The 22,653-nt window shown below is 36.4% G+C and overlaps 1 protein-coding gene across 2 annotated transcripts in view; it reads right to left on the reverse strand.

The window, feature by feature from the left end:
* CDKAL1 (CDK5 regulatory subunit associated protein 1 like 1) overlaps positions 1-22,653 on the reverse strand; it is a 379,742-nt gene that overhangs the window by 72,787 nt on the left and 284,302 nt on the right. For both annotated transcript variants that reach the window (XM_066323931.1, XM_066323939.1), the window contains exon 13: positions 14,333-14,395. In XM_066323931.1, coding sequence (XP_066180028.1) covers positions 14,333-14,395 — 63 coding nt within the window. The remainder of the gene's footprint in view (positions 1-14,332; positions 14,396-22,653) is intronic.

Genomic DNA, 22,653 nt, shown 5'->3' on the forward strand with positions numbered 1-22,653 from the left:
ACTAAAGTCAAAAGCACCAGTAATCTGTATGACAAGTTGTGCACTGCTGTCCTAGGGTGGCATATACAAACTCGGAAGGAGATGAAAGGAGATCTACCATAAAAACGTTTCACTTGTTAGGGATTTCCATCAACCATCCTGCAGGCCCTGATCTCACCCTTTGACACTACATCCCAGAATCTGAATGGCAGCATCAATGTTTCTTCCATCCTCAGGAAGACACTGGCATATATATTTTACCTTTCTCTCCATGTACTGAAGTGTAACGCAGAACATCTCGTATTCTGTATTCAGAATATCTTGCTCATATCTGACAAAGCTATGAGGATCCTATTCAACTGCAGACCTTTGTTATCAACAGTGTGTTGGTGGCTCCACAAGCCTGTGTGGTGATGCTGTTATTCCAAGCTGGAGGTTGGGTAATGAGAACACCAGGGAGCAGTATGCATACCGAAGGCTTCCTCTGAGCTTGAGGATCCAGGCTTTTATGAACAGCTTAGGAGGAGATACTGAATATGCCTGTTGGCAAGACTTCAACTTTTTAACTTCCATAATGTCTCAGAGGTGAACTTTAATTACAATGATTCAGGCAAAATAAGGTGGGAGTTCTGTATATGTGAGGCCACAGCAAAATTACTCAAGATCAGATGTTGATTTATTAGAGAACTGTAATTTAACCCTAGGCACAGCTTGGTCAGAAGTGCAGCCATGAAGATTTTTTTTAACATCCTCCTTGTCAAGCAAAAATGAAGATGGTGCTTCTGTAATAATGATTAAGCAGGTTTTCTTTATCCTAATTTTCAGCATCCATACTTAATTTAACACAGATTAATGGTGAATTATGGTTGTCTCAACCCCATATGTGTACTTTAAAATGGTGTGAAACTAAAAAAAAACAGACAGGACTTGTTTTTAAAATAAATGTACAAGAATACAAGAACGCATTAGAGGGAGACAACAGAAAAAGTAGAGTTTGGCAGAAAACTGGAAATGAGCAAAGGTGAGACAGGATGCTTTCAGGATGCATAGTTCTAGACCTTAGAATACTTTATATCTGAAATACAGTGATTCCTCAAAAGCTATTTCTTACTATAGTATGTCAAACAATATTCTAACATGCCATTAGCTTGAACCCCAAGAACAGTTTTAAATTAAAAGAATTCATGCCAGATATCTCAAAATAAACCTCATCTGCTCTACAGAGACATCGCAAGCCTGGCAGACATAAAATTAGAACAGGAAATTTTGCTTTAGTTGGTGTTATGGATCAATGTTGCTCCACCTTTCTTCCAAGTTATACATGGAATTCTTCCATACCTCGGTCCCTTAAGGTATTATTTTCACATGGAAAGAAGACAGAAAGGTGTGTGTACATACATACAAGATACCAGAGTGCCTGCAAGATTTGTGAATGAGACTACATGAGGAAAAGTGAGAAAAAACAGGACTAAAAATTAAAACATGAAACAAATCCCCCCACAATAATTCAATTCATAGATGTCAATGAAAACTTGGTGGCTGTGATACTTCCACAGCATCTGACTGGAGAGGAAGAGAGGAACACCTCAGAAAGCCACCCCAGTGGGGCCAGCAAATGTTGCATTTGGGAATAGAGCAATTGCACTCACTTCATCTCTTATTAAGAGTATAAAGCATTGCTGTCCATCCACCATTTCACAGAGTGTTAGATCCATAGCTGCAAGGGAATTCAGAGCAGTTTCTCACCCTGTGGTCTTTGAAACTTTAAATGGTGAAGATTAGGCACCATTTTTGAAGAAAGCTAACAACCAGCTCATTGCTTCAATGTCACAGAGTATATAACTCAGGGCAATTTTTCCCATTAAGTTAAATTGTAAACTATGACAGAATGAAAGCAACCTAATGAGAAGGCGTATAGATAATTGCTTTACTTGTAAATTAGAAAACCAAAAAAAAAACCTGGAACACTGAACAACTGCATGTTGGCTGTTCAGTTCCATACTGGGAGATTCAATTTTGCTAATCCACCAACACAATACCCTAAACACGCTATTGTCAAACTCTCTCAGGAGCTTTCAAATATGGCAAATTTAAATATTGCATCTACAATTCAGGTTACTATTTTTTCCATTAGGAGGTGAATTTAAATATGACAATTTTAAGATCTTCTACACACGTAGAATTTAAAACCTGATGATATTCTGTTCCAGAGAATGGTGCTAATAACACCCAGGGTGCAGGTTCAATCCCCATACAGGCCATGCACTTAAGAGCTGGACTCTGTGGTCCTTGTGGGTCCCTTCCAACTCAGAATATTCTGTGATTCTTGGATCTCATGCTATGTTTATAATGAAGCAAGGAACTGCCCTGTATTAAAAAAGTAGCAGAAAGAAATTTTAAGATTTACTTGAAAATGCAATTCAAATGCTTTAGACAAGTCCATTGTTCTTAACCAAACATAACAGCAAAATATCCCCCCATAAGGCACAAACAGATGACAGACAGCAAAATAAAATAAAGTTAAAACTAGGAGTAAAATCAAAATATGGGCATTCATAAATAAAGATTTATTTACAGACCTATGTAACTCAATCTTCATGAGAGGCTTGTTGCACTCCTTCATATGACTGGAACTTAAAGGAATTAAATACACAAACACATACAATCATGCACTTTTCAACATACATCATTAAAAAAATCCTGTCTAAATTTTCATCGTTCGGAATATGATTAATGCAGCCTATCAGAAGCCAGATGGTGCAAAACCAGAGCCATCAATCAAAATGAAAAGACCACTGTGTGCTATCCTGAGCGATGTGCTCTCAAATGGAATTTCTGGTCACAGATCCTAATGCACGATGTGCAGGGAAAGCCATAAACATCATGGCACTGCCTCTAAGGAACAGCCACAAACACAGCAGGCTTTGTTAGGCAAAAAAAAATATGCAGAATTAGTACTTGCTGCTGTAGGCTCTGACTGGGAAAGGCTCTGCAAGCCAAATATATGTACTTTAAATAAAAAATTAAAAGCAATGCCTTTAATGAGTTTAATAATGTTTGCACTGATGACAGTACCTGTCAAACTGTGCACTTGCCATTTGATTTAATATGGGATCGTGCCATACATAAACAAAGCAGCTGCCACTGTCTGTCTGACACGTGAATTGGTATTTAATATCTGCTCCCACACAGGACTTACAAATGGTTCATGTTTTTAGCTTTATATTACACATTTTCTGCAAATGTTATACAGAAAACAAGGTTGGGGTTTGCAAGGAAAACAGTGATGGCTTACATCTTGTAGGGTTTTGTACTAAGCAGGCCTAAGTGCTTAAAAAAATCAGCCTGTAAAAATAAAAGGCATAAAGAAGCATAATTCACCATACTATACACACACTTCAAAAATTATGCTATCAATATTAAAGGAGATGCAAAAATGAGCAGCAATAATAACACAAAAGTCTTTTTACCTGGAACTAGCAAGACAGTATGAAAGCAAGGATTTGTCAGCATGACTGCTTGTTATTGCACCATGAAGTGTTTTTCACACCACTTCTCTCACATGTGTTATGTAAGACAATATATCAAATTTCACACAAATATTTTTAAAAAAAAAAAAAAAGAAATAAATCTCACATTCTTTTTTAAAGACCTTTATAAACTACCTGCATAACCATCTCTTTTTCTATAAGGCTTGGAGACTAGGTATGACTGTCATGATTGCATAAGAAATGGCTGGAAGAAAAATTAGGCATGACTTAAAGCATCATTTATATAAACTAAAATGTCATCTTTCAAGATCAACTTCTTACTTGCTTTCAGTGGTATTACAAAATTCCACTCACATCATGAAGAAATTGTAATGCTTTTGTTCCTTCAATGAGATATAACCCCCCATTTTTATTCTGATTATTATGAGATACCAAACCTTAAATTCATCATTAGCCCCATCTTATACTTCATATAACACAAATCAAAGAAAGGTAATATCTAGAATCACAAGATGAATCTGCAGAGTCTTGGAAAGATTTTTTTTGGCTGTTGGAATCTCGTCAAAATTTTAACATACAAGAAAATTCCAGAGAAGATGGCACCATACAAGTCCCTCATACTGGAGCCTTTCCATCAAAAAATGCATGGAAGCATTTATAGTTTGTTTTAGCACTCTCTGGATAGGTATGGTTTTTTTGGATGGAATGTCTCCTATGTTCTTAAAATACCCGAATACAGAGAAAAAAATTATATGAAAAAATTATGGTCATATTAAAGGAATGAAAAAGGCTTTGTTAAGGTGCACTTAAAATAAAATCCAGGTTTGTACCTCTCTTCCTACTGACAGCACCACTCCTTCCTTCTAACACACTAAAGCTCAAGTACAGCTGAAATTGAACGGGATGTTTAAGATGCTTCTTTCACTCCAAACAGTGACCCAAAACTCCATGGCATGTCCACACTGCAAGCTGAACTCAAAGTCTACTGACTCAGAGCCTCCATCCTTGCCTAAGCTTTGAAAGGTCTGAAAGTCTTTCAAGCCTGTAATTCACACAAGTATTTAATGTTAGTATCTGGGACATTCAACTTAATGTTGGTAATCTTGCTGTAAACATATCATCAGAAAACCGACATTGTCCAGCACTCATCCCACAGTCCTCAGAAAGGATGAGCAATCGGTAGAAGCCACAGGATGCTTGTCCAATTACATCCAAATACAACCACTCTCTGTCCCCTAAGATCACGAGAGTTTCCCTCCAACACAGGCACATGAGTGCCAATCACTGACAGCATCTTTGAGAGAACCCTGAATTTCACACGCAGCTAGGACAACCACCTAGATTATGAACAGAAAGTCCACGTGGTTTGCTGGCAGCTTCTGACACTCCTCCTCCAGCTGCCCCTCAAAGCAGAGCTCCTGAGCTCACACTGACAGTGGCCAAACTGCACTGCATGGAGAGACAGCAGGAGAATTAGTTTCCGGTGTAGAGCAATCTAATGCCCAAATTATATCCATTGTTTTACATGGGCACTTTAATGAGACTTCTCTTTTCAATTATATGATAACCAACCTCTCTTCATGCTTTTAAGTGGAATATAGTGCAGAGAGGAAATTATAACAAAATAAAAACTAATAGAGCACTCCTAGTTCCAAGAGTTTAAATGACAGCAGGAGATAGAATAAGTAGCCAGAGCTTACTACAAATGGGGAAAAATGTGATCCTATCCTTGTATGACTTATGCAAAACGTACCAGACTGTCTCTGGATGATACTTGGAATCAATCTCATATCAAAGGTTTTGTTAATTATTGGGTTTCATGCATGTGTATATATACATATATGCAAGTCTGTGCAGAAGATTATAACTTATTATCAGACAAAAAGCCAAAAAATCCACATCTCCTTCACAACTTTATGTCAAAGGGTCAATAAAACACTATTTTAAACTGGAATAATGAAGAAGAAAAAGAAATGGAATATCCTCGCTCATTGGAAGAAAGTAAAAATCTTACCCAAGATTTGGGGTACCAGAGAGCTTACTCAAAATTTTCCAGTAATAAAAGTACTGATGCCGACTTTATTAACACCAAAAATTCTAAATACTATATCAAATTAATTACAGTACACAGTTTTCCAGTGAGAAGATGGGGATCAGAACATAAAGGCAGTTAACAAATCTGTTAGTGAAGTTCCCAAAACTTGGGTCTCTTAGCAAGTGCTTAGTTAAAAGCAGGCAAGACCAAGAGCTTGGTCATATGAACATTTACATAAATAGCAAAGTTTAAATACTGGGGAACTTTACTACCACCTCTGTGGATGAGTTTCCACAACACTGTGCTCATGCATTGCTGTATTTGATGCACTGATATCTTCCCCTCCCACAGCCACTTTAATGCCATGACATAGTACAGCTTAATACTATGAGGCTCCATAAAGTGGAAAAAATGAAGAAAAACAGAAGGGCAGGTGAACAAAATAGAGCAAGAATGGAATGTTAATACTTGAAGAAGACATTAAAGAAAGAACAGTTAGATAGAAAGAAACAGAAAGAAACATAAATGAAAACACCTCTTAATTTTTGAGGGGAGAAATGGAATTAGAATAAAAAGGAAGGGGTTGGAAATGGGAAATGGTGGGAGACAACTAGAAAATCCAATCCAATACAAACTGCAAAGCCAGAGAGACAGAGGTCAAATGTGCTGTTAAGGAACAGAAAAGGAAAGATACCTGAAATGCCTATGCTAGTTATACACTCCATCACATTTTGATGTGATTTTGATGCTAACACAAGATTGAAAGGAGCTTTAAAAAAACTGTAACAGGGTCAAGTCTGTTTATTTTTTGTGATGTCAAGGTTTTCCGGCAACTAATTTGAAAAATCCTAAAACACTTTTCTTTTTTATATTTTTTGTCTCAGTATCAGATCAATCAATGATGGACAAGACATCAATCAAATGATACAAGACATGCAGCAAAAGGTAATGTCTTTGTCCAGAAAGTAACAAGAGGATTAACGGGCATCAAAGAATTTGTTTCACTTGAAACAAGTTTCACTTGAAACTTTGTTTCATATGGCACATATTTAATGCCAGTGTAAAACTCGTCTCTCATTTTACTTTTCAGTATTTTTGGAGGTAGAATATCCTTATTTCAGGCAATCTACTACATCAGGTAGTATTTTCATGTTGCACCAAGGAGAAAAACTGAAGTAAATAACCACTATTTTCACAATTGTTTAACTGAAAAGGTGATGTGTTTTTACATGAGGTGAGGGATATACGTGAATTTCATGAGTTCATTTATTAAAACTGTTCTCAAGATCACAAATGAAGGTATGTCAATAATACGTTGCTACCTGAGAAACGTTGTTCAACATCTAAGCACATACATCAACATATAGCACACGTACACCTTCGTGTATAGATGCAAACCTGATTTAACAGACTATCGTTAAACAATTTCTTGAAAGGCTATTTTAAAAAGATAGAAAAAATACCTCTCTATCCTAAAACAGGAAAAGCCTCCCTTCTGGAACAGAGGAAACAATCCCAAACAATTCTGTCAGCATCAGACCAGATTAGATGCTTTAAATGTCCAACTACAGTAAAATTTACTAGCATTAAATATGGTTTTAAGTAAAATATTAATCATATATACTAATCATACATATACTTGTCCGTATATATTCTAGGTTTTGTTTAAAACAAAACCAACGAACAAAGCATTGGTTTTAGAGCAGCAAATTCAGGAATTGGGCTCTTTGTTTTTTGGTTTTCTGGATGCAATATGTACTTCAAGTAAGACTGCAATTCTTTAACCGCAACACTTCAGCTACAGAATTAAGACAGAGCAAAAATGTATTTTTTTACAGCATATACAATGGAGAAGTAAGCCCTTTTATTGCAGTGCTTGCCTTGTTTCTTTGCCTATTCTCTACAAACCCTGAAACAATTCCTGGTATATGAACAGCCCTTTCTAAACCATCTCTGCCTTAGCTCCCTCTGTGTTACAGATGGCACAAACTTCAATGTAGCTTAGTGTTAAGTCAGGAATAAGCAGGAGCTTTTGAGGCAATTAGATTTTCTTCACTATCATCAAGTAATGTTCAAGTGTGCCATTAGCACGAGGCTGCTGCACAGCTCTTCCAAATAGAAATTGCTTTTCTCTTTCAGTAGTCTTCTTTGAAGCCTCACATCATATCAAAAGCACAAAACAGCTTTATGTAACCTGCTCCAAAAAGCAGCTCTGAACATGAGAGAAGGGAACAGAAAAGAATGGATGTAGGTTACAATAAGAGTATTTCCATAAAAAATGGTCATATCTGACATCTGAGATATTAAATTAAACCCAAAATCTACTTCAAGGCAGAAGATAGCAAAAGGCTCTGGCCCTTTTCAGCAATAACCTAAAAAACCTTTTCATCTTACAAAACAACAATTCAGAGCACCTCCTTTAGAAAATTCAGATCACAGCTTATATCACAGGCATTGCAACCTCGCAGTTGCCTTACGATTTAGTACAATGCTGTTCCTGGAATAAATGGAAAGCAGGTTAAAAGGATTTTTGTTATTTTCCAGCATCATATACCCAAGTAATTACCAAAAAAATCTGAAGGCTGACAGAGCACTGCAAAACTGCTTTCTTTTTTTCTGGCTCAAAAGTAAAACCTACATGTTCACAGTACTTCCACCACACACGTTATAAAACACAGTTAAGAACTGAGAAAAATTATTGTCCTGATGAAAAATAGTAAGAATTACTTGAGATTTTCAGCAGTTCTGTAATTTCCCATTTTCAGCCTCCAAAAATCATTCAAGCTTGGTTTACTTAAACAGGCTACTGCCATGCCTCACATGTAAAACAGACCACTTCCTAATGCCAGTAGCTTTTAAAGATGACAGCAGCAAACCTATAAGATGTTAAAGTCTGAGAGATCTGTAACTACGAACACAGAAAGATGTTAATCTCACCTGCCACACGTTTAGTGCTGCAATTAGACTTTAGTCCTTCACCAGCTCCTCTCATAGCAACGCTTCCAACTCTACAAGTGTCCAGCATCTCAATTTACATGTCCTCTTATGAAACACATTGTCCCACAGTGCAGACACGTCTTCCAAAAAAATAGTTTTAGGACCTAATTAACAAGAGTAGTGTGGTGATGTCTGCCATTAGAAAGTTAGCCAACATCAGGCATTTTAGTTAGAGTGGTTTCTTTCAATAGATATCAGAATTTCTTTTGTTCAAATTGGCTTATTTGTGAAGGAGTTCCTGTAGATGGCGGAAAAATGAAAGAAAGCAGCTTATCAGTACGAAAACTGGTCCCAACATAAGTGATTGACTTCCCACCTCCCCCATTTCTGCTGCTGAACTAAAGAGTCCTCACCCTGGTGAAGACAGTTTTGCTGGTTCTCAGTGCTGCCATCACACTCTCCATTTCCCTGCCACAGCCTATTGCTCCCAGAGGCCATGAGAACAGCACTGAGGTGGCAGGAATGCAGGATTTCATGGGGTTTTGTTATCAGCTGACTCCAAAGCCTCACCCTTCACCTGGCACTTTACCCTTGCTTTCCAATATGTTGTTTCACACAGATGCCCATGATGATTCCTAGACAATGCCACAGCCTTGGGCATTGCTATGATTAATAGGTTTTGTTATTGTCAAGGAAAACCACTTAGAGCATACAGATATGCCTGCTAAGGCAGTGCCAAAAGACATCCTGCCTGTCTCACTGTGAAAATAGTTTCACTCCCTCATTACATACAGCCTCTCTCAATGAGTGGTAGCTTAATTTTCGAAAAATTTCTGACACGAAGCATCAACTGTTCAGGAGAGCTAAAGAATTCAGCAGAAGAAAGTTCAGTTTAAGGAAACTGACACTAGATTATTTATTTTCCATTAAATATATGGTCTGTGTACTACTGAAATAATTGCCTGAAAATATTATAGGTCTCTAAGTGGCAGCAGCCATTCGTACCTTCAAACAGACTTACATAATCTTGTTATTAATGTTCCTTGAGTGAGTTATGCACATATCTACCCTTACCAAAGACAACAGGGGAGGGGACATAACTCCTTCCTTCTTAAAATCCTTATGAGGCTAAGAGCTGACAAAATAAAACCCCAAAAAGCAATTTTTTTTTTTTTTTTTGTCACTTAATTGTGTATTGTAATACAATGGCCCATACATCTTGCCAAATACACAGGCATTGTTTAGGAGGTTTTGCTCTTTGGAGTGTTTTAACATTTCCAGAACACGTTAATAAAGAACATTAGAAGCATGAAGCTTAAATATGTTAAAATTATTTTAGCAGAATTGCATCAATTACAACACGTTTTGAAATAGCAACTAATTTTTTTTTAATCCTGAGCACACTTTCAGTTTGGGAGAAAATCTCTCAAAAAACTCTTTTCAAATCACATGAATGTTGACTTTATTTCTTACTGGGCTAGACACAGTATATGCTAAAATAAATCTCTAAAGCTACAAGATATGACCTTATTTTTTTCATAGATCATGCCCTGTTGTACAGCAAGAGATTCAGTGTGCAAAAGGAAGAAACAAATAGGGAGCTGGATTTTAAGCACACCTCTCAGGGGATTTCTCACTGTAACAGCCCTGTGCTGCCAGAGGCATGTATGGACATGTCCTAAAGCATCCCTTGGTATACTCCCACGAAGGCAAAGCAGCAAAATGTGTAGTAGTTCTGATATACTGTGCTTACAATATGTGAAAACATTCTTTTGTAGAGCAAAAATTGAGGATTATAATTTTAAACAACCACTCCAGGGCTGGACTGAATGCTTAACTCATGTGACAAAAAGATAAGGAACTAGAGCTCTGCACTTCTAAATTTGGCCATTAGGTGCATACTGAATCCTGAGACTCCTGTTAAGCTTATAAAACCTGTTGTTTTGACCTGGTAAACTATTATAACAAATACTTTATGAGCTTTAAAAAAAACTGGGTTGCAAATTTTAAAGAGCAAGGGTCATTTAGGAGAGAGCTCCAATTCCATTATTTCTGAGCTAAACATCTACTGCAGACAGAACAAAATTCTTACTGTGTGAAAAGTGAAACCCCACAGTGTACACACGAAAAATATTCAGCTGGAATGACTTGTGTGCAAACATAATCTTTCATTAAATGAGCTCATAGAAAACTAGTCAGAATATAGCTCCTCAATTATCTTCTCTCACATTTAAAAACACTAAAGCTGTTGGTACAGCTTTACAAGGATATCAACTTTATAATCTTTACTCCTAGAAAAAGATTACCTGTATTTAAAACTAGAGGTTAGTTGTTCTACTGCTAACTAGAGAAAAGTTACACAGCAATCAGAACTGGACTCTCAAGAAAGCCAGACCATACATATTTCAACTTTACACAAACATGAAAAAGCAAGTATTTCAGTACAAGGAATGGCTTCATTTGCAAACAGACTGCTAGGTATTTTTACACATGATAACTGAAATAAGTTTGAACAAATGGCAATCACACACCTGGAATAAGATATTGCTCAGCATTTCCTAAGTAATTATTTAGTTTTGAAAATAATGGATTTCAGAAGATACTTATTTTACCAACAACAAAAGAAAAAACCTGAGAAAAGGGAGTTCTTTGTATGTGTCTGACATCAAGAACTCAATATATTTGCTAGGCATTCAAGACTGGTGCTAAAATGAGCTTTGTCTGTGGCACAGTGTCTGAAAGACTCGCAGGTTCTGTAGTCAAGAGGCTCTGTAAAGCACCACAGTAACACTAGGTAAAGAGAGCAGGATCAAATCTGCCTGCACAGGATAAGTATACAACCAATGGGCAATTTTGGAGATTTGCTGCTGAATGGTTGCATCAGAACAATGAGAAGAGCAACTAGATGGTAATTTATATTTGTTTAGGCATTAAAGAATACAGGAGCTCAGCTAATTCTCCCCTGATATCAGCAAAGCATCTCCTGCTTTTCCCTCTCTTCTGCAGGAGGAATTTGAAAGATCTGCCTCCTCTGCTGCTGAATTAAGCCCTCACTGGATAAAAGGTAAGACTCAACATTTGGAAGTGGAAGGGAAAATAAATCCTTGTTTCCACGTCTATAAAAGGTTTTCATCTGGGAATGAAGAACCACATTTAAATGCTTTTCAGAATGCCCTAAGTTTTACTAGATGGCCAAAAATATATTGAGGTAACATTTTCAGTTAGTGTTACCGTTTCTAAGAGGTACTGGCATCCTGAGCATGCATAAATAGTAACAAGGTTAGTAAGGTTAGTATAGCTACATTATCAAACCTTCAATTTCTGGTTTAGTGAATGAAACACAAGCATAGAAGAACGAACACTTTCTAATTTTCTGATTGATTTTTCTCCTTTCTATGAGAAATCCCATCATAAAAAGATAAATTACTATCAAATCTTTGTAGCAAATCCTGTTTCAGCCACTGCATTTCATGAGATTTTTCACATCTGTTTTAACTACTACTACTAAGCACCAAGGTACGCTTAAGTTTTTCTTCTATTTTAGGAAGGTTCTCAGAGAAAAATCTTTTAATCAACAAAGTAATAATCCTGGAAGCCACTAATTCCAATCATTCACGATCCTGCATCGCCAGCACTTTCACAAAGCTGCCACGAAATCTTCTTTTTACACTTCCTGAAAAAATTCTAGCAAACAATATGTGCCTCCACCCTGCCCTCAAATCCTTTGGACATCTAAATCAGACAAAACAGAACTAGGGCAAAGCTCATACACACCTCCACTAGAAACAACTATATTCCCAACTAATGTTAGATTTAATGCAAAAATTAAAAGCCCTCCCCTAGACTGCAACACTTGTGAAACTGGAAGCTGAGGTAGAAATTAAAAGCACAGAGCAAGAAATCTTCAGTAAGCCTGTGGCAGCCTATAAATAGGAAGTCGTTAGGAGAAGGAAGACCTTCACCGTCAAATGGAAAATAAGGAAAGGCCATAACTTTAAAAAAAACTTTCACTTGTCCTTTCCCCTGCACTTGTACTCTCAGATGTATATACAGAATGTGCTTGGAAACAACAGAGAAGTGGAGGTACAAAAATCACCCATCAAACAATTGTGCCACTTTGAATAATATATTAAAAATCCTTAAACAAAGATCAAAAGCAAATATATTTAAGCATTTATATTCAATTCCACATTGCCTGATGACTAATTTGTAAAGAGTGCAGAAGTCCTCACAACTGCAGCCAAAATCACTTGAGAATACTTTGATATAATGCCACAAAGGATATGAGCAGGAAGACAGCAGGAGTTACAAATGGCCAAGTTCCATTAAAAGTGCTAATAAAAGAATAATGGAATTTCCTTGTACTATGAATAAAAAGTGTTTTGTACAGGAGAATTAAGACGTGGAGAAGAATATCAAAGTTTCTCGTTCATCAGTTGCATCTCCTTGTTAGATCTTAATTCACTCTTACATTTACCTTAAAATGCCTCAATTCAACAAAACAACAATCCCATTCAAAATCTTATCACACTAGTTTTCTCAAGTCTTCATATTTCTCCATTAAGTCCATTTTCACAGGCCATTGATAACAGTTTTACCAATCTTTGTAAATATTATGAGACTATTTATGAAAAAAGTACTAATCAGATATGAATTTAACTTGAAATCAGGTATGATTATTAAAGTTATAGAATGTAACTGCTGTTTTACAATGTTTTTTAAAATTTTCAAGTGGCTCATAACTACAGAACTCTCACAGCAGCAACCTGCCTGATAAATTTAATCCATTTATTTATTACACACTCTATTTCTCACTGACATATGTGTAGTTACACACGTATTGTATAAATGTGCGTGTGTTCATACAAAGAGATAGGTGCACATACATACTTCTGCCACCTTCTTGTCCCAAATATAAAACCTAGCTCTTTTTTCCAATGTATTTGGTACACAGCCAGAAAAAGAAGAGAGAGTTCAGAACTCTTCTTCAAAATCTCTAAACAACAACAACAGAAATGTTTCGAACCTTTCTTTGTTTTAATGGATACTTGCAAAATCACACACGTCTCAAAACAGAAGCAGCAAAGACAGACATCTCATAGTGCTGACAAATTTTTAAAGGGTTTTGTGCACCTGTTAAATGAATATGCCCACAGAGGCATCAAAGATAGTAGGAACTCCATGAAAATATTTAAAAACCTACTTAACTTCCCTTCAGTCTTCTGCTTAATGCTTTGATTCGCATAATGTCTAGAAGAACCCCATGACATAGTTACAGCACAGAAATACCGTGATTGCTGTCTCTTGGTTCTCCAAAATATTTTTGTAAACAACTTCATATTTTCTCTATTTCACATTGCAATGAGAAAGGATCTTTTTTTCCCCAGACATTACAAAACAAGGACCAAGTTATAATGATGATGTGTGGTTCAATTTTTCCCCCAGACAACCACCAGGCTGTGAACAGCAGTCTCTTCGAACGACGCTTTTGTGATCAATAGATAATTCATTAGTATCATGCATTTTAGGCCCTAATTGACACAACAGGCTAAGCAACGTACTCCAGGGTGACAGAGTTCCTAAACAGAGAGAGAAAAAAGAGGGGAATCCAATACCACGTGTGGTCACTTTGCAGGATTTTGTGCCAGTCTATTAATTATACTTCTATGAGGTTAATGCGAGTCATTGGTTTCACAAATCAGAAAATGCACCTTTTCAAGCTTGGCTTAAAGAAACTAAGAAACATTTATGTGACAGCAGGAATTTAAGTAACATGCTCAGTGCTTTCAATTTTATCACTTCTTCTCAATTTTGCATTAAACAAGGAATATAGCTACCAAAAATGTTTGGAATTTTTCTTAACAACAAACATAGCATATTTTTTCCTTACCTTATGATCATATGGATTGTATGAATGAAACAGCTGGGACAGATCCTTTGTTCTCTGTTTTTTCTGTAAAGGAATATTAACAAATAAACCATATTAGAAAAGCTACAGGAGAAAGAGAGAAGCTACTGATTAAACAAAGTGTATGCAGGTACAAACACATTCTCTCCTCACTTTGTTAAAGAAACTGTAGGTACGAAGAGTGGTGTATGCAGATGAAGGATATTTGATATTACAGGAAATAATTAACATATATATTAACAATATTAAGGAAAATATCCTTAATAAATAATAAACACTAATCTGTGGAACATCAGTGGAATGTGTAAACAATTCAGATTAGGTTTAATTTTTGCACAATATATCATAAATAATATTTTAGAGTGCAGATAACAAAACTGAGAGATCAGGCTACAATCTTGCCAAGACTTGTCTACTATTCTAGCATGTACATGCAGTATTGCCTTATAAGAGATTAGGTGTAAAGGTAGTCAGTTTGAAGAAGAGTCATTCATTATTTTCTGATTTCTTTGATGCTAATATTCTCAATGCCTTGATTGTGGAAAATTAATAGTTGATATGTCATTTAATGCCAAAGCAAAGGAAAAAAATAATTCTTCTATTCAAAGCATAGTTCAAAGACAAAAGCGCTTGATCCAGCTCCAGAGTCCTGAATTCAGGCAAAGAGCTTTCAGTGATTTCAGCTGATGTTAAATAGAATTTCTCAGCTGTATCCCATGGAGGGTGGGCAGAGAGAGAAGAAAAACATTCTCTGCCTTTAATGCAGGGATGAGTCACAAATAGTTTCAAAGTTTTATTATGTCAAGATCGATGTTTACTTATCTCATAGCTGGGGAAGGCAAAGCATTGCATGCTGGAAAATGCGTAAAGGGGAGATGACTGCAAGAACTCCTTGCTTGTAGTCTATACCAGTGTCTTATTTAGCCATTGTTTCTGTGGAAGTAGTTTCCCAGCTAAGCTGGAATGGTCTGTTTATGTGTCCAACATGCTGGGAACTAAATAGACAGCTGCATGACTGCAGCATTTATTTTAACTTCTTGAAACTATAGGGCAATATAGCAACTTTTGATCATGAAACATGAACTATGTATTTTCTTTCATAGTTTTTATTTTCACTGAAACATTATGCAACTTATAATGACTTCTTTTCTGGTAGTACAGCTATAGACAGTCAAAATACTTAAAATACTATAAAATTATTTGGGGAAATGTGATAATAAAAATAGTTACGAAAATGATTATTAAAAAGATTGCTTGAAAAAACCTAATTTAATGTAGCAACATGCAAGAAGAAGACAAAAGCACTTGAGTTTGGATTATGGAAAACCCACTAATCTTTCTAGGAAGAAAATCCTTCAAAATCCAGAAAAAATCCAAGTCTTGCTCATTGTTACTGATGACTATTTCTCCTGTCTCCATTTTGGCTGCAATTACTTTAACAATACTCAATATAATGATATGACAGAAGCTCGCCCATTTTTCACCCTCAGACTCTCACCAAAATGCTGGTTACACACTCAGCTAGATGAAGAGTAAAGATGGCTTCCCTTACACAACACACTGACACAGTCTTCAACTTTTTGTTATTACAGAAAATTGTGGGTTCTTTTCCTACCTTTCCAAAACAGTTTTATTTTTTTGTACAAAACCAAAACTCTCTCGACTGAGGAAATGCTGGAAATTCCTAACAGAGCAAAACATGAAATGAAACTTCTCAAGATGCAGATGAAGAAATGCCCCCAAATGGGGGCATCCCAGGATGCCCCATATGTTTAGCTGAGCTAAATCTAAACAACATCTGACTGGTTTGTATAGAATCTGAATATACAGAGACAAAAATGTCATAAGCATAGAGTTAAGGTTGCTCAGTGATAATTTCTGTCCTTCTACAACAGAAAGTGCAGTTCAACTCAGATCTTTAAAAACCAGAAATATGCATTATTTCAAAACACAGACACAGGACAAGGAATTCATGCTGCTCCAATGGTAATCCCTTCAACTCCTACAGCTGGCATGAGTCACATGGTTTGAATAGTAAGTTTGGAAATAAAGAAGCAGCATGGTTCACAGCTCACCTCTATGCAGTACAGAGCAGAAGGTAAAGCAGGCCTCTCTGTCTGGATGTTACAGTGGAAAATAAGGAGTCCAAAAGCTCCTTCTCCTTTATTACCTCTAGCAGACTATTTCAGTCCCTAAACTACCTATTTACACACATCTACTCAGAATTTCTTCCTTTAACATAGCTTCATACCCCTATTTATGTTCCCTCAGCTTAGTTCAACATCCCTTTCAAGCACCCTTTGATCAATACAAAAACTTGTCTGTCCCCACTCTTTCTCTTCAGTGTTCTGATTCTCCAGTCCTTTGTTCTGTACCAATACTGCTGCCAAAATCACATCGTAAAAAGCCACTCAAAAACCCTCTCTGAACTTAAGCAAATGTGCTATCTTATCATATTGTTCCATGTGCAGCAGCATTATTGCTTTCAAACATGCTCACAGACCTACAGAGGATATTTCTAATTCTTTCTGGGAAAAAAAAAAATTTTCTTTCCAAATTAGTATGAAAAGACCTTCCAGGAGTCTGATAGCAACATCAGACTCATAGCTTATTCCTGTACTTCCCTCAGGCTTGCTAGTGATAAATAGTCCTTTGTTTGCAGCACTTAAAGAAACAAGTTCAGGGAGATGGGATAGATAAAGACAGAAATTCAGATCCTATATTGACGTGAGCTACTAAAAAAATATATGTGTAGGACTCTAAAAACACATTTTCAGTCTTCTGTTTTAAAAAGTTGTAAAGATACCACTTTATATAGGAGAGAAAAAAGAGACACTTTTTATCTTTAGCAGGAAAAGTATGTGAACATGTGATGAAGAATGAATTAAAATGCTGCTGCAGGACTGAGTTAAACACTGTAAAACCATAGATGCTTGTACAAAAGTATGCCAGGATGGAAGGTTTTCCTTAAATAAATCAGTACTTTTTCTAAGTGAGATATTTCAAGCTTGTTACTAAAATACACCTAAGTAATTAACTTCTTCTGAAAAGAAGGTAGTCTCCAAGATATTTATAAAAACAAGAACCAGAAACCAGTATCAACTAATGACATTTCTTAGGACAGAACACACAGGCAATGTTACTAGAGAGGAAACAAGACATTATCACAATTTCATTATTTCCCCCATCCTGCAAGCAGATATGCAATGCAACTAACACACACTTTGCTCTGTTTATTTCCTTTCTCTCTCTCATTTTGCTGGGCCTCAGAATTTTGATTACTGGGATTTATTAAAGGGATACTGGTAATCCAATATGCATATTATAAGGTATAGTAACAATAAAGGTTCCTTTGACAATGATCTGTAACTATACACTAATAAAGCTGAGTGAGTGACCTTGGTGTTTTACTCTTTTTCTTGTACATTGATTTTTAGCAATAATAAAACTTTTTCTAATTCTTTATGTGGACTATAATGTCGATTATTATTCTACTTTTAATCACGAAATACCAGTTAAAGAAGAACAAAATATAAAAAAAATCAACCAATCAATAAAAAAACCAAAAAAATCACAACAAACACCAAAAACCCAAACAAACAAAAAACAACAAAAAAAAACAACAACAACAACCAACCCTGTAGTACACAAGGAATCTAAAACTGTTTAAAATATTTTCAGGACAAGTAAACCAGCACAGAATTTTGTGCTGGCTACCTACTTTTTTTTTTTTTTTTTTTTTTTTTTTTTTAATTCCCTTCTTTTTTTTTTTTTTTTTTGGCAAGTAATGGTGTGAAAATAGGGCAAAAGTAGGGGGTTCGCCTAATAAGAATTTTTATAATCAGAATATACTTTAGAAAATAATTTTACAAATGGAATAGTTAAAATAAATGCTAAATATTGTAGGCTCACACATGTATATTGCACTTATCTTGTGATCCTCTTTTCATATTCAGGTGATAATTACCTGTCTTTCAGATGATTTTAATGTAGCCCAAAATTTGTTTGTTTTCTTTTCAAGCATGGTGTCATAGGTCTACAATGTTTATTGTGAAGGAGAACTACAATATCACTGAAGTATTTGTATTATAGATTTCTTAGAAGCTACTTAAATGGAATATTCTCAGATTTTCATCTAGGAATAAAAGCGACAAAATTACTCCCAATATGAAGGTATGACTGCTTTCCTTTAGACTCAACTTTCAGTTTTATAAAGCCTATTTTCACCGTCAAAGTTCTTAATAATTCCAGCCTAATACTGTGACAGATCTGCAGATTCCAGCAGTTTCACTGAAAGTCTCAGCATAAATATATTGCCAGTGAAGTTCTCTTGCCTTTGTTTTTTTGCTCCTGTGATTTCAAATCATCCCAACATACAGGGCTGCCTCAGTAACAAGAGCATGTATCTGTTTCTGTTCAAATACTCTTCATTCATGAGTACCGTCAATAATAACGTGTCAAGGCAATCAGATCAACGTCTTTATTTCAATTCTGTTTCCTCACTTACCAATCATCTCCCCCATTTCTCTTTTACATGCTGCTGATCAAAATTCTAATAAAAATATTTTGCCACAGGAACTTTATTTAATTTAGAGTTTATAAAGCATCCCACCCCCATCCTTGAGCATGCTAACAACCAATAGCAATATCGAGGTTTTCTTTCAAACAAGTCTGGAAAACCACATTACCTTCTTCTGCGGGTAGTATCTAATGAATTACTCTAATCTGAAGTCCTATTAAACTCAGTGAGTCAAGGAAAAGTTTAACTACAATTTTGATACACTTTGGGAGGAAAATGAAGCAGCTTTGCGAGTCCTTTCACAGTTTTCCTCTGTGAAATACATGGAGTATAACTAAAAGCACAGAGGCTCCACAGCAACAGACACTCACAAAACCATGAGATTGGATCTTTCTTTCCTGAAACAACACTTTCTAACATGTTTTGTGTAATGGCATTCCCTGACTTCAGTGGCATCCATTTTCTGAACAGTAAAAAGTTGTGTCTTTCTTTTCCCTTATGTAACATCTGTGATCTCAAAACTGCAAAGGCCTTGGATAGTTCCAAACTCACAACTCTTATAAATTAGAATGAAGCAGGTAGCACCCCACCCAAAGACACCCACTGGACTAACTTTAATCTCTACAGAATTACTTGGCAAAACACCAGAGAGGGAGATTGCTACTACTCCAGTCAAGGCACCTTTAAAAGCTTTGCTTGGAGATTCAATCCATAAAGTCTTAAATCTGTGTACCTATAACCACAACAGAGATATGAACCAAGCCACTGGAACCACCATGTTATCAAAGCTTGCAGATTGCTTTTTGGTCTGCAAAACAGCTTTTAAAAAAGTGATCAGAAACCACTGAACCATTCTCTTTGACCTCAGTTATTCAATGCATCACCCTCTTAGAAATGATCCTGAAAAAAACCATTGTGCCCCAGCCAGATTTCTTGATAAAATAATATCTAGTGTTCATTTTGCACTTGCATCCATGCCCTGTAAGGTCTGACAGAACAGAAATGACAAATACAGGCCTAACAAGTTGGCTGCTTCCTATCATAACTCACCCAGACTGACATTATTCCTGTCTTTCTGATCCCATCTATAATGAAGCATACAAAATAATCCGGGGAGTAGCTGGTCTTTTTGACCTAACCTACCTGAATTACTGTGTTAAAATGGACTCACTGTTCTACTTCAACTACTGACCACACATATATTTAAGAAACAACTTACTAATGATTTTTGATTCATATATGGAAAATATAATTTAGTGTACAGTGTGTTATTCAGCAGTTCACCTAAATGTTACAGGATAGTGGACTTCTTTTCCAGCTTCAGTTAACAATGGAACAATAGATTTGTAATTCATATTTTGTATTTTCTTTTTACACACAATGATTCTTTGAAAAAAAAATAGACCATGGTTCTTTGACTCCATGCAATGTGTTTACTGTCTTAAAGAACAAAGTATATATAAAATTTCACACAGCTTTACTGATCATTAATACTGGAAAATGATTGCAAACATTAAAGAAATACTGTCTTTAGGATTATAGCAACACAAATGATTATGGTTTAGTCTATTTTACATTTTATGTAGAGATTCTGATTTACAGAAAATTACAGACCTTTTCAAAAAACAGAATAGGATCTTCATAAGAAAATCTGTCAACCTATCCGAAAATAATTTGTTGAAGGATACATTTTCAATTAAATCATGTGCATTGCAATTTCCTCCTTGCCTCCCATATATTAACTATGTAATACAGACACTTCTGACTCATATATTTTACAAATATTGCTGAATTTTATTCCTTATGGTAAATTGGAGAAATTTTAATTTATCTTATGATTAATGCTCATTATTCCTATCACATTTTATTAGAGAGACAGACAATCATCAATCAAATCAAATTTAACAAGGGCAAAGTGCCGGATTCTGCACCTGAGATGGGGCAAACATGGATGTATTGACAGACTGGGGAAGGAGAAGCTGGAAAGCAGCAACACAGAAAGGGACCTTGGGTCCTGCTCTGCTCTGCTCTGTAATGGGGCAGCCTCACCTCGAGTGCTGGGGGTAGTTTTGGGTGCCAACATATAAAAAAAAAGAATTAAACTGTTAGAGAGTGTCCAAAGGAGGGCTGTGAGGATGGTGAAGGGCCTTGAGGAGAAGCTGTATGAGCAGCAGCTGAGGTCACTTGGGCTGTTCAGCCTGGAGGAGATTGAGGGGAGACCTCACTGCAGTTACAGCTTCCTTGTGAAGGAAGAGGAGGGGCAGGCGCTGATCTCTGCTCTGTGGTGACCGGTGACAGGACTTGAGGAAATGACACTGAGTCAGGGGAGGTTTAGGTTAGATATCAGGAAAATGTTCTTTACCCAGAGGGTGGTTGGGTAAAGAGCTCCCCAGGGAAGTGGTCACAGCATCAAGTCTGACAAAGTTCAAGATGCATTTGGACAATGCTCTCAGACACTAGGTGTGATTCTTGCAATGTCCTGCACAGCGCCAGGAGTTGGACTCAATAACCTTCCAACTCAGGATATTCTACAATTCTGTGGTTCTATAAATGATTCAAAATTTATTCTGAAGACTTTTACAAAGCAATTCCTAATTTCAGAAAAAGCCTTCAGCACTTGTTCATTTTGAGAGTTCATAAATTTGGTATAGTTTGTAAAATGCTCTGTATCACTTCTGAGAGATTCTTATATCTGAAATTCATGTAGAAATTTCACAGTCTGTATGAGGTGGGTATTTCCTAAGGATGCCACTATAACTGATTAGGAAGACTGCTTAGGTCAAAAACAATTTGTAGAACAAAATATCTAGCTAAATCTTGGCCTGGGGTATCAGCCACATTTCAAATCAGATTGACACTAAATCAGAAATAAAGTGATTGGTCACAAGGGATGGACTGTTTTTGAATATGTATAGTTATTGCAGCCAGTCACACAATAATATAAACCAGAACGAACTGCCAACTACATCTTAGTAATTAAATGTAATTTTTAAATATCTATGTATCTGTATCTAGAGATATGTTAAGTCCAGAACATTCCTAAGCCCAGGACAGACCTGTCTGCAGGGCACTCTGTCCCTTTTTCTGATCTGGTGAGTTATCTGTGTGCATACACACAAGCAGCCCTGAAAGCACCAAGTTCTCCAGCCTTCCAAGAACAGAAAGAGAAGTGCTGGAGAGAGTACAGTGTGGTACAAACTGTGAGGAGCAGTGCTCAAGAGCTGATGTGTGAGAGAGACCACAGGTGTACCTACAACACACAAATTCACTGGACACACAAAAACTACCCTCACTGTTTTATCTTCATCTGTTATCCAGTCCTCCACTCTACTTCCAGGTTTTCAGGAATTCCAGGTTCCAAGATTTTTAGCCCAATGACTAGAGGTGCAGGTGCAGCCATGAAAACACTGGAAGGAAGATCCAAGTGAGTTCCAAGGCACTCACTGACCTGATCGACTGTGACGGCTTTGAGGCATAGTACTTGGATCATTGAAGACAGATGAAGTTCAAGAAAGGGTCACCAAGAACCCACTTGAGGATATTTCAGTGTCCTTTCATTCCAAAGCATTTTGTGTGGGCCATCATACATTATTTGAAAATGATGGACAAGCTTAGTTGCTTCCATGATACAAAAAATAATTTGCTGTCTGTGTTAAGTCACAAACTATTATACCTAAATCACATTCTTATTTGAAGAAGTCCAGAATTTTAAAAATTTTCTGTTCTAATGCCTATATTCAGGATGAGGCAATAAGTTATTATTAACTACTACAGCTGCTAGCAC

Source organism: Sylvia atricapilla, chromosome 1 (assembly GCF_009819655.1).
Source record: "Sylvia atricapilla isolate bSylAtr1 chromosome 1, bSylAtr1.pri, whole genome shotgun sequence".
In the NCBI taxonomy this organism is placed as follows: Eukaryota; Metazoa; Chordata; class Aves; order Passeriformes; family Sylviidae; genus Sylvia; species Sylvia atricapilla.